Raw genomic sequence first — 26,746 nt, forward strand, 5'->3', positions numbered from 1 at the left:
CTGCTCATCAGCTTGTGCTGTAGCATCTCAGAAGATGTAGGTTTAGAGATTCCCAACCAATATTTCTCTAAAATGAGAGATTAGCTGAAGGAGGCCGTAATGTTAATGGGATATGAAGATCTTCCCCACCCATTAATAGGCCTCACGTGGAGCCCATTAAGGGAAGCTTGCTTAGGGGAGGCTTACTTGTAGGAAGGCTTCCACATCTTTTGGTACTAAGTTGATTAGGCACTGAGTCACAAGGGTTGTGATGACTTCTGGCTCTGAGAAGTGTATATATACTCTGAGTTGGTATTTTGCTTTGGGGGTTCACTCATGAGAAGGATCTTTGGATTCTCTGATCATGACTCAGAGTAGCCGTATGTTCAGAGCTCCCTGACTGCTCAGATGTGAAGGCTCCCTCAATCTAGTGGTGTATGTAAAGTGTATAGCAATATTGCTTTGATTCAGGCAGTTAAGAGCCCTGTCTGTTGGTCTTTGTGTTAATTCCTCTGCTTGTATTTTCTCTGACATTCAGGGAGCTGGCTTTTCCCCTGAACTAGTGAATATAATTAAAGAAGATTGTTGACCCCTTTGAAGTTGCTTTCCTTTAAAAGCAGATCAAAGAACCTGTGCTAGCCGGCCATCCTGGGTGTACTAGGGTGCTTGCTGCTACTGTTGACCACCGATAGCTCTGATAGAAACAAACAACAATTCACTTGAATTGCAACAATTACTATAATGCTCCAATTCATTGTCAAAATCATAATCAGCAAAATGAGAAGAAATCATGGCATGAAGAAAACATAGAAGATGGCATCCTCTACCTAGGAGCTAATAGACTGGAAATCCAATCTTACCTTTTTACAAAGTAGCTGCCAAAAGTGATCAGGGCAGCACAAAGACAATATATCTATTGCTTGTTGAGAAATTAACCAAATTCTTTTCTGAGCAATAGAAAAGGAATGATGGACTGCAAGCCAAGAGGACTTTGATGACATAAGACAACTAGCCAGTTATGGGGTGACTATCTGAACTAGATAAGAGCTCAGATGACTGATTCTGCTAAGGGAGAACTGAGTGGCGGTTCTCACTGAAGGGCAAAGAAATTCCACATAGTTTGTCTTGGCCCAAAGGAAGACAATGGACATAAAGGGGATGGGTTGAACCCAGAAATAACCTCCTTCCCGTCCAATATTCCTAATGCATAGAATACTTTAGCCATGGAGATGCCTAGGGAAGAGTCCACTTCCACCAAGGTTAGAGACAGCGGCAGTCTGCCTGGGTTATCCACCAGCTCAGGTCAACAGGTACGTGGATCCAAGAGTTACCCTGACTCCGACAAGCTCAAAAGGTTACGGTTGAAGTTCCAGGTGACCAAGCCTTAGGAGAAATGGGAGAAGTAGTTACTCAGATAGACAAATGACACCCATTACTGGATTGCTTATAATGTGAGCATTGTCACTCCAGCGTATGCTATTAGGTGTCATGCATGGCACGTACGGTTATTCTGCAATGTGCTTTTATGCATCTTTGCTATTTATAGTAGTGTATCATAGGCAAATTACTATTGCTACCTTGAATTTACTATGTTTCTACATGTTATCTACGATCTTAGTCATCACATTCAATGTTATATGATGCTATGTGTTTGTATGGCACGAGATGTGTGTCCTTAATTTAATATATGCAGTGATGTCACCTGTTTTATTACATGTATGCATTATATCACTAGGTACATGCTAATGCTAATGCTAACTGCATGCAATTCCAGTGTAAATGTCATATATACCTTTGCATTGCATTGCACTAGGTAGAAGGAAAAGAAAGGAATAAAAGCAACTACTAAGTACATACTATGTGCCGGGTACTATGGAAATACAAATATTATCTCATTCTATCTTCACAAAACCCCAGGACTCTGAAATTTGGATTCTGTCAAAGGGCCACACTCGAGGACCTAGATGGCCACATGTGGCCTCAAGGCCACCAGTTCCCCACCCCTGACCTGGGAGGTAATAATAATAAAAATAACACATTTATATAGCACTTATTATGCGCCAGACACTATGTAAATGCTTTATAAATATCATCTCATTAGGTCCTCACAACAACCATGGGAGGTAATCATAAAAATAATAACTAATGTTTATATAGTGCTTACTATGTGCCAGATGCCTTATTATTATTAATATTATCTCATTCAGTCTTCACGACAAGGGCCATGGGAAGTAGGTGCCATGTAGGCGGGATGACTGTAACTATTATATCTGAGTTATTATGCTTACAACATACACCCACAAATGCTCAAGAACACTTAGTAAATTTTTTAGGGATTAGAAATATTTCCCTGGAGGGAATGTGTAACCTCTCCTCATTCTGGTCTACTGAGGAAGAGCAAAAAGCCATCAGCTCGTGTCTCCCTTAGGTTAGCCCCATCTACAAAAGTCAAGTAATACAGAAAGGTCCCAAAAAGCAGATTGGGGGTGGGGTGGTGATTAGGTTTGGTCAGTCAATAAATATTTAGTAAATAACTCCTTGTGTGCCAACGACTGTACTAAATGCTAGAGATACAAAAAGAGGCAAAAGAACAGTTCCTGCCCTCAAGGAGTGCACAATCTAATAAAGCTCAGCACAGCAGAAGAGACTTAGGATGTTCCCCACCCCCACCCCCACAGAGAAGGGGCGTAGGGGTGGGGGGTAGAAACTGAGACGATACGATTGGCAGTATCAAGGAAGGCAATATCTAGTCAAGCTTCTCCCATGATGTTTGCAAGAGTAGGGCTGCTCCCCCATGTATTAGGAGGGCAGAGTTTATAATCTCAAAGAGGATCATATGTATGTCTGAAAGGTTCAGAACTGCGGGATATAAGAAACTCTCAAAGTAGAAGGCAGAAGAATCAAAACATATATTTAGGCTCCACAGTAACCAACCCATGAACCAGCAACCCCATTTTGATATATTGATCAAAAGCTTCCAGGCCCAATAAGTATGCCTCGAAAGAGTAACCAGGAGGCTACAGAGAAGCATGATTGTGTAAAGCAAAATCATGCTTCCCCCTCTATGGTAAAAAGATTACCCACTGGCCTGAAGTCCTTGTTCAGCTTCCTCCCGTAGGTCAGCTCTGCTACTGGCAGCTCCTGCTTCGGCTGTGGCTGTGGCTGTAGCAGCATCTGGCTCCAACGGAAGCTGTTTTTAACCATCCAGCTTCTGCGGGGGTGTAAGGTACGCTGGGGAAAGCACAGGTTCTTTCCATCAGCTTAAGCAAGGTGAAGGGGTTGACCGAGAAAGCACAGGTTCTTTCCATCAGCTTAAGCAAGGGAAGCAAGGTGAAGGGGCCGACAAGCTTACTCCAGTCCAACATACAAACAGCATTCAGTTCAGGGGAAAAAGCCAAACTAGTCAAGGGTACTTGTTGACTAAGTGCTATAAGGAGCCCATTTTTGGTTGCCAACACACCCCATTCCATCATGGCTAATAAAAATAACATTTATATAGAGCTTTAAGGTTTGCGAAGGGATATAATAATAATAACATTAGCTAATATTTCTACAGCATTTATTATGCTCCAGATGCTATGTAAGCGCTTCACAAATATTATCTAATTCGGTCCTCACAACAGCACATAAACATGCATGTATGTATTTATAGTCTCATTTGAGCCTCACAACAATGCTATGATGGGGAAGGTGCCATTATTATCCCTATTTTGCAGAGGAAGAAATTAAGGCCCAAAGAAGTTCAACTTAGGGTCACCCGGCTATTGAGTACCTGAGGCAGGATTTGAGTGTGGATCCTCCTGACCCACATACTCTGGGATGCAATACCTGGTTGCCTTTCTTCTTCTCCCTCTCCACCCATCCCCCACAGGAAAGGGGCCAACTGTCATCCCACTTTTGTAAAAGCGCTCCTTCCAAGGCTAACAAGGTGTTGAGAATTTCTGCAGCCCTTCCTACCTACCAGTACTAAGATGCCTGTATCTGGTTCGGCTTCTCCACAGATTGTCCTTTCCCTCCACTTCTGGTTATTCTGAGGAGTCTTCCAGCTCTTCTATTTATGTCCCAGTTCCAGTCCCTGTTCCTGCTAAGCAACTTGAATCCAAACTACTAGCCATCGAAAAGTCTCTGTCCCTTCACCGTTCAACCCAGACCAAATGGCAGATGGATAATGTCGGTAAGCAGACCTGCTGGGCTTCATTAGCCGTACAAAGAGTCGGGATTTATTTCTGTTGTGAGCTAGAGAAGGGAAGAGTTGTATGTGGTGGTGGTGAAGAGCAATAGCTATTTTAAGGCTGTACCTGTGTCAAAATACTGTGATAAACTAAATGTGGTTGAGGAAAGGTGGGGTGTGGTAGCAGATAGAGGGCCTACCTTGAGGTAAGGAAAACTGGCTAATCTCAGTGCCTTAGACAACAATCTAAAGACTATAATTTAGTGAATTCTCCAGTTTTCACCAGGGGAAAGAGTTTCCACAGCAAAAAAAAAAAAATCCTACACTGGTTGAGTCAGAAGAATAACCAAAATCCATGATTCAGACTAACACTGCTTTTGGGGGGAATCCTTTCCTTTGAAAGCCAGAGTTTCTAAGTAGCCATCCACGATAGACTGCAAGCTCCCTGGGGAGGGGGGAGGGAGGGAGAGTTTCTATTTAATTTCTGTCATTGCATCCTGGGTGCCTGACACATAACAGGTTTGAGTTGATTGGGTAATAAATAGATAGCATTTATATAGGCTTTAAAGTGAAATATATATTACATATATATGTGTGTGTGTGCATATACATATATATACATATATATGTATACACATATATATACATATATATGTATACACACACACACACACACACACACACACATATATATATATACACACATATATGTTAACCTCATTTAATCCTCACAACAACCTGGTGAAGTAGGGGCTATAATTGTGGCCATTTTATAGATGAGGGAACTGAAAGAGGTTAAATTACTTTCCCTTGGTTATAGACCTAGCAAGTGCTTGGCCAGGATTTGAACTTAGCTCTTCCTCTAACCAAGTCCAGTACTCTATCCACTGTGTTCCCTAGCTACCTCTTTGGGTAGAAGGTTAGGTTTCCCCAGGGGACCTTTTCTTGACCCTCCGCTACCCACCTCCTTTGTTCTCTAAGATTCAAGGGAAAAGGGTGTCAGGAAAGCAAATAACCAATTTTGCCTCCTTTTTATTTCTCCTTCCTTGTAATTCACTTCAATTCAACAAATATTTGTTAAGTCAAGGCCTACTGGGAATAGTAAGGCAAAAAAAGGAACACCCCAACTTGGCAAGCTTCCATTCTATTGTAATCCCTCCCCAAAGTTAGGTTTTCTTCACTTCACTTCCACAGGTTGTCTTGTTCCTCTTCTGCTTGGCTGCAGGAACTATTTTCCTTAGGAGCACTGGTTACTACAAGAATCTTGGAGTAACACAATCAATTAATAAGAAAGAATAAGGGCCCTCCCCCACTCCCAACCGAGCCTAGAACTCAAAACAGTGGAGACCACCCCACCCTTTACAATTACCAACTGAGGTACAGAGAGGTATAGCCACTTGCCCAAAGTCCCTTCCCTCTCCCCGAAGGTTTCACTCAGAGTCAGTGGCCAGAGCTGGGACAGAACTTGAGGGTTCATCCCTGTCAGCCCAGGCTTCCTCCACTCCCTCACTTCAACAGCCAACAGCATTTGCATGGTGCACTTTCCTTTGGGTACACAAAGCTGAGATACACCTGGAAAGAGCAATCCAGCAAAATTATTTGGAGTGTCTTAATCCTCCACACAATTACAGCCCAAAGGCCCAGAACTTTAGGAGCGTCATGATTCACAGAGTGCTGAGCCACATTTCTCGCTGTTATTAATAATTTAAATCCAACCTTAGTGTTATCGATCCATCATGAAATCAGAGCTTTATTTCATAACTGTAGTCACAGCAGCAGTAAATTAGATTTTCTTCCACACATGCCCCCCCCTCCACCTGCTAAACTTTGCCAATATGATGAAATTAACAGGGGCTCCAGAAAGAGGGAAAGGAAATAAAGAAACAGGAACCCACCAAACCAAGAATCCAGGGAAGCAGGCAGCATGGGATGGGGTGGATGGAGAGAAGAAAGGGGCACTTGTGGGGTAAACTAGCTCATTCATGCTTTTTGACAATCTCTGTGGCTTAGATTGTGCCCCACAATCTAGGGCCATATTAAAGTCAGTAGGCACCAAAGCTTTAACCCCAGGAAAAATCAATGCAATTCATCTAAATATTCATAAGCAGGATTTTGAAAGTCATCTCTCTTGGGCAATAACCTGGAAAATTCCAGGGCTGAATTTGAAAGGACGTGGGAGAAGAGAGAGAAGATAGGAATAGGCAATGGGGTGTGGAAAGGGGGGAGGAGGAGGGGACTTAGAATGAAACTTAATTCTGCTCCCGGGTCTTCAGAAATCATGGATTTTTGCCCTGCTTATCCACATCAATTAAAATTAGAGAGTCAGGGTTTGTTTCTGAGAATTCTTTTTAAGTTTTCTAAGATCTATGTTATAGAAATGCTTGTTTTATTCCATAAATTTTTTTAAAAAAATAATTGAAGAAAAAAGATCCAGCAGTTTCAATTTACAGAGTATCTAGTTTAGGTTATGGTATCCTTGCAAAAGATCTTTATTAGAGGAGTGTTTGTGTACATGGCCACCATGGAGATGTTTCAGACATTGCCTTTTGGGAGATCAACAAAAATTTTGTCACATCTGTCCCCTCTTCTCTATTCCTGCTACCACCATCCTAGTATAAGTCTTTAGCCCTTGTTACTACTGATCTTTGAGCAAAGATCCGACAATTAGATCTATTCCCAAGCAAGTACACTATTTGGTCAATGAAGGAGGGGGCAGTGATTGAGTCAGGGGGAATGAGAGACAGAATGGAGAGCATACCCAGAACAAACCATCTTTTTAGAATCAACCATTGACCCAGGTGTCACTTAGAATGTTGGCAGGGTTGGCTTTACAGTCTGAGCTTGCCCAGTAGAAATCCTCCCAGTTTAGCAGCTGTGTTTCAGAGTGTAATAATAACTCCCATTTATACCATGTCTTAAGGTTTCTAAAATGCTTTCCTCAGAGCAACTGTGTGAGGCAAGTAGTACAAATCTTTATATCCCCATTTTACAGATCAGGAACTGAGGATGAACAATTTTCCCCAAGGTCATTTGGCTAGTAAATATCTGAGCCAGGAATAAAAACCCAGGACTCCTGACTTTGAGTCTCAATGCTTCAATTCTAATATGCTGCCTCTTCAGACAACTGAGTTGTCTCTGGAATCTGAAACAAAATCAGATTTCTTGGGATGAAAGACATCTTCTGATTCTTCTCTAAGATTTAGTTCACTCATGACCGCACCCCCTATCCCTACCCCATCTCCTAGTAATCCAGTTTCACCCTACATCTTGTCTTTTCTTATTTGTTTTTCAGAAACAGAATATGAAGATATTGAATCAGTGACCACCAGTTACGAAAAACGTAAGAGGAAGAGTATGACATGCTCCCTAAAATTCTGGAACACTTGGGAAGGCATAGAAGGGTAACAGTTTATACATCACCTCCCCACCTTGGCAAGAGGCAGTAAGGTACAGTGAGGAAAGTGCTGGATTTGGAGGCAGAAGACTTGAATCTAAATGCCATTTCCACCATTTTCTACCTTGGACAAGTCACTTCTTGTAAACTGAGAGTTAGACTAGATAACCTCTGAGGTCTATATCTAGGATCCTATAATCTCTAAAATTTCTTGCAGCCCTCAGATTAAATCTGTGATCCTATGAACAAATGAGTGCTGAAAATGGCCTGGGTTCTCCTCTTTTGGATAGGATCGGCATGCATCATCAGCCTGGCCTAAGACAGACTGTGGGCATTCCTGACCCAGACTCCCAGAACTTGAGCCATGGAATTCTTTCAAAACTAGAGGTATAGGTCTTGATCAGCAATGGAGGGAGGTGCAAGACCAAAGGCATCCTCACCTCCCAGAAAGCCAAATATGGTCTTTTTGATCTGGGAAGATTAGCTAGTTCTGACTCTGGGGATTTTGATAGGAAAAGAAGGGGAAGAGGAAGGGGAAAGGGAAGAGGAAAAGAAACGGGAAGAGGAAGTGAAGAAAAGGACTATTGAAGTTGGAGGGGACTAAGAAAAATATATGGAATTGCAAAGGGACCAATTTAGGGTTGATGTTTTTTAAAAAAACATTCTAAATAATTAGGACTGTGACAAAATGGAAACGATTGGCTCAAAGGTAGTAGGTCCCCTCCGACTGGAGTCAGTACCACAAAAGTGCTGGGTGGCACTTGGCAGACATGATAGAGGGATTTCTTGTTCAGATGCAAGTTAGAAGCATCAGGTCCTGTCCACTTGTGACCTTCTATGATTCTGTGAAGAACTCCTAGCTCAGCCACTAGAAAAGCATTTAAATGAAAGAGCCAGGTTGAGAAAGGTAGGACCCACCGGCTTCTGTATTCTATTTTAATAAAGCTGCTTTATGTGCCTCTACAATTCAGGCCATCTCAGTTCATGGACAGTGCCTTTAACAATCCACCATGCCTATAAGCCTATTATCTCACTGAATACAGGCAAAAGTTGACAGAAATCCAAAACAGGAAAGTTAATTAGTAGTCAAACTTTTAATTCTGGATTATGTACCTAATTCTAAGTGCATTATGACTTATTTATTCTACCTGGTTTGACATTTAGACAGTTCCCATTGACATTAATAGGTTAATTATTAGGTTGAATTCTATAGTTCTGAAAACTGCTGTTCAGTATTTAGAACTGCCAACTTCATCTTCTTTCTTCACCAAACTCCTACCTCTTTTCTGAATAAATATGTATTATTCAATACAGTCCTATTCAATTAAGGTAATCACAGGTGTTAGAAATTTGCTGAGATAATTAGTGCTGCAGCCAGAATCCACTGCCAATCTAACAGGAGGAGAAGGAAAGGCAGCACTACCTTCTACCTCCCTCTGTAGAAAAGTCTGGTCTTGGAATAACTATCTATTCCTGGGTCTTTCCAAATCACCAGATCTTCCACAGTTTCTCTCTTTCCTTGTGGCTATGCCCCAATGAGGAGATCCCCGAATTTTTATTTTATTCCCATAGTATCTTTTGAGCTTATTGAGGTTTGTTGGGGGTGGGATTCTATTTTTTCCTTTATAAAGCTGCTGACTAGCAATGTTTGTGTAAAATCTTTCATGAGCACAGACTGTTTAAAGGAGAAAAAAACCACTTCCAAATGCCAATTGTTTTTGTAAAGTTGTGGCTGTCCCCTTTGGGAGTGTATACATGTATCAGTGGATGTCCTCATGAACAGAGAGCCACAGATAGGGAACATGCAGCTCCCTGAACAGATTTGACTTAGTGCTTTTGCATGCTGTCATGAAAAAAGAGAAATGGAAGACTGAAAAGCCCTTCTGCTTACCTTAGGTAAACAAGAGGAACACCAGATGGCCACCTGCCTCCAAATAAAATCCTCTTCTAAGAGGTCAAGCCAAGACACTCACTAAAAAAATCTTTAATGGCAAAAATGAGAGCAAAAGGAACTAATGTACAGTGATATTCTGAAGACTTGAAGTTGCCCGTAGGGCAGTGCAGGAGTACACTGCTTGGCAGCAGCATGACTGATGCTAGGGGCTCTCACAGGCTGTAAGGCCCTGAGGGATCATTGTGATACAGGAGGAAAGAGTGGGAACTAGAACTTCCTGATTTCCCTGGGGCCACAATTTTCTATAATGGCCACTTCTCCCAGTGGTGTATGCCTCACCTTCTTCACTCTCCCCAGAGCATGAAAAACCAGTGCAAAGTCAGAATCAGAGCAGGGAGGATTCAATTTGCACCCAGAAGGGGCAGGATGGTTTCAGATCTCTCTTTAATGACATAATGTAAAGTGATGACACTGACCTTCTAGACCTGGAGGTGTCTGGATTTGCCTCATGCTGGCTCTCCTATGGTCACCTACCTTGGGGTCCAAATGGGCTGACAGAATCCAATGCTAGTTTCATCCTCTCTTGGGCCATCATTAGGAGCTATAAACAATGAGAAGTTAGAAGAGGGGGACATTTGAAGGCTGAGTATTCAAAGCTGATGGATATCAGTAAGATTTTCCAGAGGACAGATTTCCAGGAGATCAGTTCCCACTTAGACTCAAGTTACCACAATTGCCCACAAATGAGCAGCTAGGTAGCACAGTGGATAGAGGACCAGGTTTGTTTGTTTTTTTTTCTCAAGTTATTTTATTAAGTCTAAAGAAACACTGAGGCATGGAGCCCAGGGCAGGTTGTCCCAGGAGGAGACATTCTGCAGTTGTTCAGTGGTCTTAGGCAGGCATCTACATGTAGTCAGAAAGACTCATCTTACTGAGTTTAAATCTGGCTTCAGACACTCACTAGCTTTGTGACCTTGGACAAGTCACTTAAACCCTGTTTACCTCAGTGTCCTCATCTGTAAAATGAGCTGGAGAGGGAAATGGCAAAAACCACTTCAATATCTTTGCCAGGAAAACCTCAAATGGGGTCATGAAGCCTTGGATATGATTAAAAATTACTGAACAACCACAAATGAACTTTGTAGGCAAATGTAAACACAGATACTAACATGAGGCCCATGTCTCCTGCCTTGGGATTGCTATATTTCTACCTGACAATTGTCAGTTTTAGGGACAAGCACCATTTCTCAAAATAATGTTTTGGCCTTCAAAAAAATTCTGATATTTAAGATTTCAGTGTAGTGTAGCATAGTACAACTGAAAGAGCATTTGAGCTTGAAGTCACAGGACCTAAGTTTGAATCCCAGCTCTGCTCCTGAGCTACCCTGTGAACTTGGGAATAAGTCTTGGGGTCTTGTAAAATGAGGGGGCTGGACTAGATGACCTCTAACTTCCCTTCCAGTCTTAGATATGATGTTTCTGTATTCTTCACGTAATCATAGAATTTCAACCTGAAAAAGACTTTAGAACTCCTCCAACCCTTTAATTTTAAAACTGAGATCCAGAAAGAGCTGAGTGACCTTCTCAAAGTAGCAGAGCAAGGACCAAAACCCAAATGTTAGCACAGAGGGTAAGGTATCACAGCTGATAAGAAGGGAGCATATGGGGTCATTTGGCCTGCTGGGTATTCTGGCACCTCCAGCTATGATCAGAGCTGCTTTTGGCCAGAGCATGTAAGGAAGAACACTGTATTTGACCATAATGGTTTATTTAAAAAGAAAAAGGAGAGAAAAGCAAGTAGGACTCTTCTTGGGGTAAGCTATGGTGCTTCTAGGTACTCCGGGTATGATTCCTCAGGTTTCAAAGGCCCTCCCTTTTAAAACTGCTCATCGTTCACAGCTCCCAATGATAACTCAAGAAAGGATGTTATAGCTTCTAAGAACCCAAGTGACATTCAAGGCCAATAACCAATAGACAGTCAGCATAAGGTATGTGTTAAGCTGTGTGACCTTGGGCAAGTCACTTAACCCCAATGGCCTCACCTCCCCCCTTAAAAAAAATAGGATATGTGTTATCAGATGCTCTGCTATGGTCCTGACATTCCAGTAAAGGCTGAGAGAGGGTTCATGGGAAAGTGCACCATCACATTCCTCCCCTGCCATGCGTCTTGGTTGCCCATGGTACATTACTGCCGTAGGTGCCAACTAAACAGCCAACTGCCATCATCCAGGAGGAGACTATGATAACCCTAAGTCTTCAGATTCATCAGGCACTGTATCATTACTTAAGTCCTGTCTTAGATAACTCAGAGGATCATAGATTGAGAACCAAATCATACCATAGAGACCATCAAGTTCAACTCTTTCATTTTACACATAAGAAAACTGAAGCAAAGAACATTTAAGTGTCTTATTGCAGGGGAGGGTCATATAGGTAGTAAGTCTCTGAGGTGGGATTTGAACCCAGGTCTTCCTGGCTCTAAATACAGTTGTTAAAATGCCTGGTGGCGACTAAGCATGTGAGAAATAGACCAGCATAATGGAGGTAGGCCCTTTTCCCCCATCATCTACCTAAAAAGGGTTAGAATGGGCTGAGCTAAAACTCAGGAGATATCTATGGAGTTTCATGGGGTAGTGGTAAGGATGATCTTTTGGGAGAAGCTCGCCCAGGCCATTGTGATAGCTCCACTCCTTCCAACATTCCTGTTGGAAGTATCATTCCTGCCAAAGTCCACTAGAGTCTCACCACCTTAAGTAAATGGTGGCATTCATGAGCCAGTGAAAATTAGCCTCTGAGATCTAGTACCATTGGTGGAACTGTTAATTGATCCATTATTGATCCATTAGAAATTATATGAAAAAAATTCAGTTAACTATAAATACCCTTTGACCTAATGCCACTATTAGACATGAGGAGTTCAAAGACAGAAGGAACGTTCTCAAAAATAGTTATAGCAATTTTTGTAGTAACAAAGAGCTGGAAGGAATGTGGGGACCCACCCAGTAGGGGATGGCTGAACAAACTGTGGTAAATGAATGCAAGGGTCTATTACTGTGCTGTAAGAAATAATGAATATGAAAAATCAAGAGAAACTTGAAGAGCCGTATAGTAACTGATGCAGAAAAAGAAACAGACAATTTCTATGGCAACCGCAACAAAGTGATGGAAAACAACAACGGAAAGGAGGCTTCAGTACTTGGACCAATACAGTGACCAAACGCAGCATCCAAAGATTTGAGGTGAAGCATGCTTCCCAAGAAGCAATAGATGCAGAAGGAAGCAAACATCTTCAGACACATAGTGATAATGATGATAGCTAGCAATTAATATAGTGCTCACTAGGTGCCGGGCACTGGACTAACTGCATCATAATTATCTCATTTGATCCTCACAACAATCCTGGGAGGCAAGTGCTATTATTATCCCCACTCTACAAATGAGGAAACTGAGGCAAACAGTGGTTAAGTGACTTGCCCAAAGTCAAACAGTGTCTGAGGCCGAACTTGAACTCAGGTCTTCCTGACTCTGAGGCTAGGGCTATATCCACTGCACTACATAGCTGCCTCCAGTATGACCAATGGGTCAGTATATTTTGTTTGACTGTACTATTTGTTACAAGGTGGGGAGGGCTTCATTGGAAAGTGACAGCAATAGGAGGAGAAGGAAAAGAAGGATATGGAAAAGGAGTAAGAAAACAAGAAGAAAGAGGAGGAGGAGAAGGAAAAGGAAGAGAAGGAGGAGGAGGAGGAAGAGAAGAAGAAGGAGGAGGAGACATCAATAAGATATTTAAAAAGAAAAAAATTACGCAATGGAGCAGCTATCCATGGTAATAATTATAGGCAAGACTTCAGATAGATCCTATAATATCAGAAGGGATATTCTGGCAGCGGTTGGGGAAAGGGATTATTGGCACTTCAACAACTGAAGTTTTCGTAATTTGGGCATGCAACCACAGAAAGTGGATATACCTACCACTGAGCTATAGTAGAAGAGGAAACAGTCATTGATTGATTACATCAGTGAATTGAAGCAAGTAAAAAAGCCATATTGGTCCAGTACTAATATACATAGGATAGGCTTAGGACTGGATCAATTCAAAGGCTTTAGTAAACCACATCCTAGGTCTAAGCTAGGTGATAGAAAATAAACAACTAACAAAAGACCATTCCAAAACTGTTGCTGATAGTAGATGGCTGACCTCTGAGAGGGAAATCATAATTTCAAGAGACTACCAGCCCACTAACCCAAAAGTTAGAGGGTAATACAAAGTAGATAGTTTGAGGAATAGGTAACATGGCAATAGTGGGGGTGGTTATTTGTGTCACCATTCCAATGGCAGCACGACCCCATCATGGGGGGTTCAATTTGATGCATCTTTCCCAGACAGTATGCACTTAGGCATTACTGGGAGCTATCTTTAGTCCTGACTCCTAACATAGTCCACTTGTTTAAGAGGTAGTTGGGGAGAATACTTCCAATTACCACAGTTTGCAAGCATTTTCCAGGAAGAATGAAATCAATCTGTTGCTTTCATATGCTATGGCAGCCCAACTCATTGAAGGCCCCCCACCAATACCTTACTGCCCTACAAAAGGATTTAAGGATTTAATGAGCTGGAGAAATGAGCCTTGAGGAAGTTCATTGGAGAGAACCAAGAAAGCTCTGTTATAATTTCAAGGGCAGGGCAGGCAAAACTCCCCAGTGTGGCTTGAACCAAATTAAAATATAATTGGAAATGTTTAACAAAATAAACAAAAATATAATATGACATAAATAATGCTCATTTGTGGTTCTCTTAGTAAATATATGCTGCCTAGTTTAACAACAGTCTATAGTTGGATAGATCACTGTACTAAGTTCAAATCCTTTCTTAGATACTTACTAGCTGTGTGATCCTGGGCAAGTCACTTAAAAAGGTGAGAGGGGGTGGTTAGATTCAGTGCCTTGGCTCTAAATCTATAATTTTGTAAATAACAGTGTGAAAGCTCCCTTTTTGGAGCCCAGGGGCTGGGTCTGTCTAGGCCATACCAGTGCAGAGGACCTTCTAAGCCCTGAATGATGTATATATAACTATTTCTGTATAACCATTTACCATTACCTGTCAATTAGTTCCCTTACGAAGTGGGACTCTCTGAAACCTAGAGGATTCACCCCATTTTCTGTGTCTCCTATATGAAGTTAGTCTATACCTGGAGTTTTCATGGAAGCAGTGGTATTGAGTACTTAGAACTGTGCCCAGCACTTTGTAGGTGCTTAATAAATGTTTATTGACTGACTAACTTCCTAATGTTCAAGGAGGGTTGTAATATGAGAATGAAGTCTAGGATAGTTTGAACTATGGGCAAAGGAGAATATTTAATAGTGATCCTAATAGATTAGGAAAGGAATAGCCCAGCTGGCAGGACCAGCACATGGATAGATGATATTCAATGGTCAGAAGAGTCAATTAACAACAAGCTTATTAAATGCTTACTATGTTACAGGCACTGTGTTCCACTCTGAGAAACCTTAGCCACTACTTCCAACTGAGCTGGGGATGGGGCATCAAATAGAATGAGGGCGTTTAGGAAGGGCATACTGTTTAGCACAGAGTATAAGATGCCACAGCTGGCAGGAAGCGAGGGGGTGAAACTCACCCTTCCACTGGTGAGTGCTCTGGTGTACTTCACCATGCCCTGACCTGCATTAATCCAGGGCGTTTACAGCAACAGCAGTAGTTGCATTAATGTAAGAAGCTAGCCAGCCTCCGTTCTGCTCATATAGAGTGGACTTTTACAAAAAGAAAAGGGGACAGGTAGGAATCTGTTTGGGGAAGAAGGAGCTTGCCTGCAGTGGTCTGGGGTCCCCAGTGATCTGTCCCTCTCAATGAATGTCAGTAAGCTTTTCAGCTGGGCCAAACCTCAGTTAAAGGAAACCAGGGAACAAGTGGTAGCTATGTTTTTTCACCTCCAGACCTCAAGTGTGTTGTCTGCCTGTAGGTAAGCTGGCAGGGTCTAAACACAACCAACACTCTCTGGAAGAAGTTTGTAATGCAGCAGATGTTGAGTACAAGTTCTGAGGTGACTCCCATTGCTAGGGTGTACCTACTGTAATATCCCCCCTAAGGTCACTCCCCTAGCCTGCACTCATGCTCAAGATTTTAGGTCCCCAAAGAGACAGTTGACTACTCACTCTTAGGCCTCTAAAAGTAAACCTGAAGGTTTACCCCATTAACCCCATTACCCCATTAACAGGTATCTAGACTTAACTGGCTTCTAGAAAAATTATTTACTAAGGCTGAATAGTAAGGACAATTGGTACAAACCATTACCCTTTGCCAAACCTGGCATGCATTTTCCACAAATGCACACAGAATCCACAAGGACAGTAGACACAAGCTTAAAATACAATGGTGATTAGGCACACTTGTATAGAGAATATGTGTAGCAATAGGCAGCCTCACTACTCCTGTACTGAAGGTCCTTTTCTCCCCTCATGGAATCTATGAGAAATAATCCTTAGGGGTAGCTTTCTGTTGATTGGACCACTCAGCTAGGCTTGGAGGACCTATGCCTTTCTAGAATCTATACTTATGTACTTCTCTCCAAAATGGGGAGTCAGAGTCACTGAAGCTGCTGTTGTCCTCAGGCAACCATCTCTCCACATCTGTTCCAGGCACTTCCATTGCTATCAATCTCCAGCAGAAACCGCTACTATTGCCATTCTTCTCTGAGCTCTAACGGGATGTCTAGATTCGCTAAACTGACAAGGCTGCCTGGACACTTTCATCTCAGGATATTTTTTTTGCCTAGGATCTGTAAAGAACAAGACGCAAAGACATATAAATAGTCAAGTGTTCACATTTGCCATGGCTGGGTGGAAGAGAGGGCAACCAGCCTCTCTGTTCTCAAGGAAGAAGTTCAAAGTACTACCGCCTCCTTGAAGCCACAAAGGAAAGAGAATAACTTTCAAGCAGACTACCTTTTTATGCCCTTGAAGTCACAGCTCAGCAATACCTGAATCAGTTTTTCCAGTTCCATAGCCAATCAGAAGGCTTCTCATCATCAGACAGTACAAGCTCTTTAGTCACACATGGCTGGAAAATGACTCCTGAAAGTTCCAGATGGTAGGTTGAAACACAACAAGAATACTGCGCATGCTCTGTATAACCTACCAGGAAGAGCTAATCTAAACATTCTCCTTTAATCAACCAATAAACCTACTCTGTGCCAGGTATTGTGCTAAGTGTTGTGGATACAAAAAGAAGCAAAAGACAGCCTCTGCCCTCAAGGAGTTTACAATCTAAACAAATATGTGCAAAAGAAGCTCTATCAGGATAAGTAGAAAATGATTAACAGAGGAAAGGAACTAGAATTAAGAAGGGTTGAGAAGACTTGCAGTAAAAATGGGATTTTAGTTGAGATTTAAAGGAAGCCAGAGAGGTCAGTTTCGAAGGACCTGTAGAGCTGAGGACCTGTTCCCTGAGATGACCCCCCATACACACACACACACACACACACACACACACACACACACACACACACACACACTGTAAAACTATGACTAGTAAAGGATAAGAACATGGCACTGAACCTTTTGACACCATCTTATGCTCCTTCTTCTGTGTCTTCCTATCTCTTTGGTTCCCAAACTGGAATTGTATTGGCCATGTCTGCCTTCCCTAAGTATCTCTCTTACCTCCAAAAAAGACATCTAGTCATACTCTATAGGAAAAAAAAGTGTAGGTTCCTCCTGATCTATCCCACCTACCCTGTTTCTAGAGTACGGCCAACCTGGCGCTGAACCTGCCTACATATTCTCTGCCATGGTCTGCCCAGAAATGTATAAAAAGTCAGTCACTAGCACCATCAGACTGCCAGACAAGAGCCCTAAGTCAAAGTTGCCAGATATCAATTGATATCCTAAGGTGTGAGAGTGAAGATTTTCAATATATGCCAGTAGGAAATCAGATTACCCAGTAACAAATTTCTGAAAAGACACGAGCTAAATTGGAATCCAGGTACAAAGCAGCAGGTCCAATGACACAGAAATAAGCAAAATAGAATCAGGGCAAGGATTACTGAGTTCAGCTGCCTCAGGCTTTCTGCTTCCCTCAACCAATATTTGGCCACTGGACCCAGATGGCTCTGGAGGTGAAAGTGAGGCTGGTGACTTTGCATAACCCTCCCTCACTTAAGTCCAATTCACTTGCATGTCAGGGCATCACCTCCCTGATATCATGGTCCTCTTTGAGAACGAAGGACAAACAGCAACGACTGCCATTGGTGGCTCATTACCCACAATCCCACTACCCTCTGGCCCATCCGATCAATCACAGTTGCTATTGTACATAGTGGAAATAGACAGATCCATTCAGCATTGTCCTCTAACACGACAAGGTTGAGTCTCTGGATCTCTACAGTATATGGGGGTAACATTTCATTTATTGGTCAGCACTTCATCCACCTCTGCCTTAACAATCAGAAGTAATTGATCAAATCAGCAAAAATGTATTCAGCAAAACTATAGACAAATATCTAGGTACAGAAAGACAAGAAAGAAATAGCCCCCGCCCTCAAGGATCTTGTATCTTTTGAGAGAATAGGACACATAAAGGAAATACAAAATTATCCAGTGAATTGTAGAGACAGGGTGCACTTGGACCTGGGGATGGAGCGAGGGGGATTGGGTGGGCAGGAATTAGATTGGCCTTAAGTAGAAGGTAGCATATGAGCTGTGTTCTGAAGAAAGTGAAGGATTCTAAAGAGGTAAGGAGGAAATACATTCCAGCACAGCCATAAATGAAGAATCGACAAGTCAAGTGGTTAGAGCTAGAAAAAATCCATTCTTTCCTATCAGGAAACTGCTTTATTCTTCTTGCAACGCACTTTATTTTTTGTAAGCTTAATTTTGTTCTTTGATCAGACTCTTGGATCTCTATACTGAAGCAGAGAACATCTTAGCGGTTGAAAAGTTCCACATGCTTCCTTTTCCACGGATAGAACTTGAACAAATTATAAATTTACATTTATCATGTAACTATAACTCATGTGTGAGTTTTTCTGTCCAACCAAAACAAGAGCATGGGAATCCATATTTCCCTTTCTAAAGCAACCATTAAAAACCAACCCTTTTCACTCCCTTACGTTAGTAACCCCAAATCAGAGTTCAGTGATTTCCTTTAAGTGGATTTAGCAGATTTATTTTGAGCTGTGCTGATGGGGCAGAAATGTTGATTTAAAAGAGTTATTTCTTATTTGTCTCTTTCTTAAAATGCCTTCTGAAGTGCCGAGTGATGACATCAAAATGAGTTTGACACAAAATCAGGAGCAGACAATGACTACCCAGACTGTTAAACCACCTTCTCCTCTTCTGGTAAGGCCATAAAACCCTCAGACACTTTATAGTCTTGGGGGAGGGAGGTAATAAAAATAAGGGTTCGCAAGAGTACTTTTACTTATATTATCTAATTTGATCCTCACAACAACCCTGTAAAGTAGATGTTATTATCCCCATTTTACAGATGAGAAAATCAAGGCAGATTGAGGTTAAAGTGACTTCCCCAGGGTCATACAGCTAAACCTGTGTCTGCAGCAGGATTTAAACTCAGGATTTCCTTTTGCCAAGTCCAGCACTCTATTCACTTCACTACCTAGCTGCTAACAACTCAAGTCTAGGACCCATTGACTAAAGTGGTGGACTTGGAGGGAGGAAGAACTGAGTTCTTCTCAGAAATCGACTGGGTGAAAGAACCTGGGGATGACACAACTTCTCTCAGCCTCAATTTCCCCTCCTGTAAATAGCACCCACTTTACAGATTTGTTGTGAGGATCAAATGAGGTAATGTACATAAATTGCTTTCCAAACCTTAAAGTCCTCTATATATGTGTTACTATTCTGTTGTCATTACTGTTTTATAAAGAATCTAAATTAATTTTTCAGAAACACAGGTAGGAAAAGCATTCATAAAATATATTTTTAGCCAAAGTGGTCAGAAGAAACGTAAGGCAGGAGGAAGAAGGCTGAATTGTAAGGTCCGGACATTTCTCTTTCTGGTCTGGCCATATGCTTGCTCGCTCTCAACTAGTAATTTGGACACAGGAGACCGCGTGACCAAGATACCTTTTTAAAGAGTTTTGGCAAAACGCTTTTGATAGGCAGTCGGAGGGAAATTGATTAGGACTCTCTTGCTCCACAGCGGCAAGATTTTCCCACAGGCTGGGTCTATATCCATCCTCATAACAATACATGTTCATTTGGGCAGCTAAAGAAACCTGTCTGTCCCCAAGGATCAGAATTTGTTTTGTGACTAATTTGGAATCTGTTCATTATTTTTCCTCTTAAATGTGCTCATCTTTCTGACCTCCGTCAGAGGTCCCATGGTTCATCCAGTCTCCCACTTTCAAAACTTTGGGTTCCAGGCCACTCTTCCCTCTTCTCCAGCTCTCACATTCAATCATTTAAAAGTTCTTTCAGTTCCACCTCTGCAATGAGAAATAAAATGAGAATAGAGCTCTCAGGCCTTGGCCCCAGGGCACTCACTTTTTACTGGCAACATAGAAATAATTGAGCTTAGCTTCTAGTTAGAATAATTAGATAAAATAGGAAACTACCAGGTAGCATGGCTTCCTCCCTACTCCAACCTCTACAGGTGATCATACTCCTGTTAAGTTGCTTCCTGGCCTCATCCCATCCTTCATTGACCTCTAACCCAACAATGAGCCTCCCCAGCTGTGGCCATGAGGTTTTAGGATCATAGAGTTAGAACTAGAGGTAACCCAGAGATTATCTATTCCAACCCTCTTACAGACAAGAAACTAAGGCCAATTGAGGAAGTTACCTTGTCTAAGGACCCACAGGTAATAAATGACAGGGCCAAGATTTGAACCCAGACCCTCTAGCTCCCAATTCAGTGCCCTTTTCTGTTTTCCCTCCATTGGATAGTATCCTGGGGTATCTCTCTTACACCTTTCAACTGAATTTGCCTTAAATGGGTTAATTTGAAGGTATATGTCATACTATTTGCCCCTGATACCAAAATACTAATTCTAGAGTCCACCCTCCCCTCCCTATTCACATATCTACTACTTCAGTACGGGCTCCTCTCACTACCCATCTGGACTGCTGTAGTGGCCTCCTAACAGGTTTTCCCATCTCCATTTTTTTTATCATCCTTCCAATTCATCCTTTATAAAACTATCAGAGTACTCTTCTTTATACATAGATCTAGCCATGTCATTCCTTGGCTCAAAAATCTTCATTGGCTCCCAGTCTTCCTATCAAATGTATTTGCCTGGCATTCCTGGTCCTCCACCTTCCTCTTTTCTAGCTTATTTCTTATTTTTCTCCTCTACCTGCTCTGTGCTTCAGACCCATTTGCTCTCATCCTTTTCCTCTCCTCTTTCTCCTCCACTTCCTCTTCCTTCTCCTCCTCCTCTTCCCCCCCAAATACACCCTGTACTTTCCAACTTAAGGACTTTTGATCATATTGTGTCCTATGCCTAGACTGCCTTCCTTTCTCTTCTTCTCCTGTCAAATTCCTGCCTATCTTTTAATGACCATTTCAAATGCCTGTCTTCCACGGAGCCCTCCCTGATGCCACTGTTGGGAAGGACTTTCCCACCTAACTGCACTGAGTTTATAGTTCTCTTATGAGCTTATGTGTTATTTATGAAGAGTTTTCTATGGAGGGGTAGTGTGGCATAATAGAGAGATGGTCTTCAAACCAAAAAGACCTGGGTTCAAGTGCTTTCTGACACACTGGGCAAATCATTTTCTCTCTCAATGTTTTAGGCAATTGTAAAACTATAAATTACATAGGTGTCGACTTGCCTTGGTAATGGGAGTTTCCTTACCAGGGAGTTCCTCATACCAGTGAAATCACAAGTCTACCACCTAAACCCTAGCTTTCTATGTATGTGCCATTTACCCCTATTAGAACATAAGCTTCATGAGGGCAGGTATGGCTTATCTAAATTTTGCATCTCCTTTAGTGCCTTTTGTTTAGTATGCCTAGAATAGGCTTATATCAGTGGGTCAGTGCTTAATAAATGTTAGATTTCATTCAACGCAATTCAATACCTTTTGAAGTCATACTTGATAATATGATAATTAAAACAAAAGAGTCAAACAAGAAACCTCCACCTCCACACACACACACACACACACACACACACACACACACACACGGGTATTTGATCCCCTCTAAACTTTTTTTTATTCCAACGTTTAACGCATAATAAAAATGCACAAGAGTTAGCTCCTTAATAAAACTAAATTATGTCATAGTTGCAAAATTTTGAAAGTCGGTCAAACTATATTCCTCACATATAGTTTAGATATTTTTAGATAATTTTAAAAACTTAGCCATCATGGCAAGGATTAAGAGATTAATGTGAAACTGAGGAACCCTCCATCAATGTCATTAACTATCTAACAGGAAGTTCCATTGAAAATAGAAATTTCCTACTTCACGCTCGGCCATCACAAATTCAAAAACATACTTAATCACACTTGGAATCCTTTACATAGTGCACTTTATTTACCACTGCATTAACAAGTTGGTGTGGGAGGAGGGGAGTAACCAAACTAAGAGAAGCCACTGCGATCACTGTCAAGTTGCTTAATGGGCCTCTAGGGGAATTCTCTTCAGAAAGACCATGCCTCATAGGAAGGACTAGCCAAGCCAAAGGGACTATATGTCAGAATCCATCCATCAGTACATTCTATCTTGCCAGAAGGAGCATTCATTTCCTTTCACTGTCAACTGACAATCAGCAAGCATTATTTAACACATTATGTGATGAGTCCTGAGGATACAAATACAGAAAATGAAATAATCCCTACTCTCAAGGAGTTTATAATTCAACAAGCATGTATGTGTGTTTATACATACATATACGTACATATATGTGGATTGTGTGGCTGGATGTACAGAATAAACACAGGGAGAATGAATACAAGATAGGTATACATGATAGTCAAAGAGGAAGGGCACAAGAAGCTGGAGGGATCATGAAAGACTTGATATAGAACAGGGGTATATAATCTGAAATCTAAGGGCACCCAGGGTCCTTGGATTGTTTGGGGGGATTTGAGGGGTGGGAGGGTGTGGTCTATGAACTTGAATGGGTAAAAAAAATCTCTTTAATTTCACTACCTCTAACTGAAATTTAGCATTTCCTTCCATTATTTGAAAACATTCCTCTGAGAGAGGAGTCTGTAATCCTCACCAGACTGACAAATGGGTCCATAACACAAAAAGGGTCAAGAACCCTTTGTGTAGAAGGTGGTATGGGAGCTGAATCTTAAAGGAAGAAAAGGCATTCTATGAGGTAAAGGTGAAGAGAGAAGGCATGTTGGGAATGGGAAGACAACCAGTGCCAAGTCACAGAGATGGGAGATGTAGTACTACATGTGAGGGATGGAGAAGACCAGTTTAGTTGGATCATCCCTGAGAAACCTATGTTTCTCATTTGTGACCTATAGGTCAGGGGCTCCTAATATATGCTTTTGAACAGAAGATGTGATTATTCCTGACAACTTGACCATGTTCCCTGAGGGAGAAATCCTGCTGCAAATACTATGGCACCCGAGGAGAAAGATAGTTGCATTTGAAAGTCATCAACACCACCTCCTAATAAGTCAAGCGGATTTCTTGGCCGGCTCTGGCATGCCCAGAAGGCGTTTTTCTCATCCACTTCAGGAAAGATGTGGATGTTGGGGAGGGAGGGAGGTTCTTCAAGAGCTCTGTATTCTCATGAGAGCCATACTCTGTGTCTGAGTAGAGGGAAGGAAATTTGCTTTTCCTCCTAAAGCTGAGGTGCTATTGCTATCACCCCAAGTTCAGGCCCAGAGCATTTGTATAAGAATCTCGTCACTGGTAGAAAGAGCATACAGACAATAAGGGAAATCATAGAATTTACTTTGCAAGGTTATGAGTATCAAATGCAGTGTTTGTATTAGTAGTATTAAGAAGACCCTAGCCCAAGTTTAAGCAATGAGTTGGACTGCCCCTGTGCATACACAAAACATAACATGAGTGTGGTTTATTCAGTGTGAAGACATTGGAGGTCCCAGGGCTAGCCTTGGCTTCCTCCTCTGTCTCCATTCCAACCACCTATGAACATACTCAAATCTCCACAATCTATTAAAAAATATAGCCTTTTGTTCCATCTGTTTTCCATAGCACCTTTTTTCCTTCTCTTCATGACCAAACTTTCTGAAAAGTCTCTACTTAATTCTTCCACTTCTACAATGACCACTTGCTCCTGCAATTTGGCCTCCTTCCCAAAACTCTACTGAAATTTCTCTCTCAATCATCACCAAAGACTTCCTAATTAACATATTCATTGGTTCTTATTTAATCTTCATCCTCCTTGATCCTTCTGTGCCATTTGACAATTTGCCAACCTGTCTTTATGGACATTCTCTTTAACCTGGGCTGCGGAGATAGCCACACTCTCCTGCTTCTCATCCTTATTCTCTTACTATTCCTTCTCTCTCCTTTACTGGTTCCACCAACCCTCTGAGTTCCATCCTTGGCCCTCTTCTTTATCCCCTCTGCATTCTCTCTCCCTTGGTAATCTCATTTACTCCCATGGCTTCAACTATCATTTCTATACAGACGGATCCCAATTTTCTATGCTTATCTCTTCGTCCTTTTTTTAACCTTTTAAAATTTTATTATTTATTTTTAAGACTCTTTTTCCAAAATTTTGAGTTACAAATGCTCTCTTGTCCTCCCTCCTCTTCCCCACCCATTGAAAAAGCAAGCAGTATGATATTGATTATACATATGAAGTCATAGAAACATATTTCCATATTAGCCATATGACAAAAACACATGAAAAGCAAAGTGAGAAAATTATACTTCAATTTGCACGGACAGGTCTTCAGTCCTTTATCTGGAGGTGGATACATTCTTTTTATCAGGAGTCCTTTGGAGTTGTCTTGGATCATTGTATTGATCAGAGTAGATAAATCTTTCACAGTTGATCATCATTACAATATTGCTGTTGCTGTGTACAACGATCTCTTGGTTTTGCTCACTTCACTTTGCTTCAGTTCATATAGGTCTTGCCATGTTTTTCTGAAACTCTTTCATCATTTCTTATAGCACAATAATACTCCATCACAATCATATGCCACAACTTGTTCAGCCATTCCCCAAATGATTAGAGTCTTCTTGATTTCCAATTCTTTGCCACCACAAAAAGACCTACTAGAAATGTTTTTGTGCATATATATGTGTGTTTACACATACACACATATACATATATATACATACATATATACATACAAATATGTATATATACATGTCCTTTTCCTTTTTCTTTGTTCTCTTTGGAATACAGACCTAGTAATTGTATTGCTTGGTCAAAGGGTATGCACAGTTTTATAGCCCTTTGGTCATAGTTCCAAGTTGTTCTCCAGAATTGCTGGACCAGTTCACAAATCCATCAACAGTTCATTGGTGTTCCTATGTACCTATTTTCCCTCATCCCCTCCAGCATTTGTCATTTTTGATAAGTGTAAAGCGGTACCTCAGAGTTGTTTTAATATGCATTTCTCTAATCAATAGTGATTTAGAGCATTTTTTCATATGACTATAGATAGCTTTGTTTCTTCTTCTGAAAACTGCCTGCTTATATTCTTTGACCATTTACTAATTGAGGAATAACTCTTATTTTTATAAATTTGACTCAATTTCCTATATATGTGAGAAATTAGGCCTTTATCAGAGAAACTTGCTGTAAAATTTTTTGGTGTTACTTCATTGACATTTTAGAAAAATGTAGTTTCCATGATTATCTCTTTTAATTAAGTCTATTTTTTGCTTTTTAATTAGGTCTATTTTTGTCTGGGATCATGACTGCTACCCCTGCCTTTTTTACTTTAGCTGAAGCATAATAGAGTCTACTCTGGCCCCATAGTTTAATTCTGTGTCTTTTGGTTTCAAGTGTGCCTCTTCTAAACAACACATTGTTCGATTTTAATTTCTAATCTATTTTGTTATCCACTTCCACTTTATGGGTGAACTCATCATATTCACACTCACAGTTATGATATATTAACTGTATTTTCCTCTATTCCACTTTCTTCTCTTTATCCTCTCTCTCTTTCCTTTTATCCTTTTTATCCTCCTCAAAAGTCTTTTTTGCTTCCGACCATTATCTCCTTTAATCTACCCTCCCCTTTATCATTTCCCCCACCCTTTCTTTGATTCCCTTCCCCTCCTATATTCCTGTTGGGTAATGTAGATTTCTATACCTAACTGAGTGTATATGTGTGTATATATACATATACATATATATATATTCTTTTCTCTTTTTAGCAATTCTGATGAGAGTGAGATTCAAGTATTGCCCACTACCGCCCCTCCACATTTCCTCTCCATTGTAAAAACTCTTCCTTGTGTGCCTGTTTTATGAGAAAAAAAAATGTCCTTCTACCCCTTTCTTTCCCCTTTCTCCCAATGCATCCCTCTTTCCCACCTGTTCATATTTTTTTTGTTGATCATCCAAACATAATCAACTCATGCTCATGCCCTCTGTCTATGTAAACGCCTTTTAACTGTCCTAATAATGATAAAGTTCTTAGGAGTTACATGTATCATTTTCTCATGTAGGAATGTAAACAGTTTAACTTTATTAAGTCCTTTATTATTACTCTTTAATGTTTACCTTTTCATGATTCTCTTGAGTCTTTTGTTTGAATGTCAGATTTTCTATTCAGTTCTGGTCTTTTCATAGGGAACATATGAAAGTTCTCTACCTCATTAACTATCTATTTTTTCCTTTGAAAGATGACACTCACTTTTGCTAGGTAGATTATTGTTGGTTGTAATCTGTGCTCCTTTGCTGCTATGTGTGCTCCTGGCTATCCTCCACCCCAGTGTCACAGACCCCGCTTGTCAACCTCCTAAGTTGTCTTAGGCTAGAAAAATGTCTCTCCCTAACCTTTTGTTTTCTCTGCTTTTCTGAAATTAGATTTGAGGCATGTGGACAGTAGTAGGTACTAGGTCATCTTTATCACTTGTGCTGCTTAGAAGAGAGCTCACTGTTGCCTTCATTTTCTAACTATGATGAATGAATCATCAGGAGGTAGAGTGGGTCTAGAAAAGATGTTTCCAGGGAGTGTGTTGTTGCTGTGTCATTCCAGGGAGAACCTTTCACAGTCGAGGAACATGATAATGCCACAATGTTCTATATCTACTCTTTCGCCTTTACAATGTAAGACCCATAACATAACCTCAATTGCAATTATAGGAATCCATCTTAGTCTATTCTGATAATCATTAACCAAAACTAGCATTTTGGGCACAAAT

General features: G+C 41.1%; 1 protein-coding gene across 1 annotated transcript in view; it reads left to right on the top strand.

Annotated features, from left to right (window-relative positions):
- ERICH6B (glutamate rich 6B) overlaps positions 1 to 26,746 on the top strand; it is an 83,836-nt gene that overhangs the window by 12,765 nt on the left and 44,325 nt on the right. The window contains exons 3-5 of the mRNA XM_036754051.1: positions 3,981 to 4,153; positions 7,443 to 7,490; positions 18,704 to 18,792. Coding sequence (XP_036609946.1) covers positions 3,981 to 4,153; positions 7,443 to 7,490; positions 18,704 to 18,792 — 310 coding nt within the window. The remainder of the gene's footprint in view (positions 1 to 3,980; positions 4,154 to 7,442; positions 7,491 to 18,703; positions 18,793 to 26,746) is intronic.

The sequence above is a fragment of the Trichosurus vulpecula genome, chromosome 4 (assembly GCF_011100635.1).
Source record: "Trichosurus vulpecula isolate mTriVul1 chromosome 4, mTriVul1.pri, whole genome shotgun sequence".
Classification (NCBI taxonomy): domain Eukaryota; kingdom Metazoa; phylum Chordata; class Mammalia; order Diprotodontia; family Phalangeridae; genus Trichosurus; species Trichosurus vulpecula.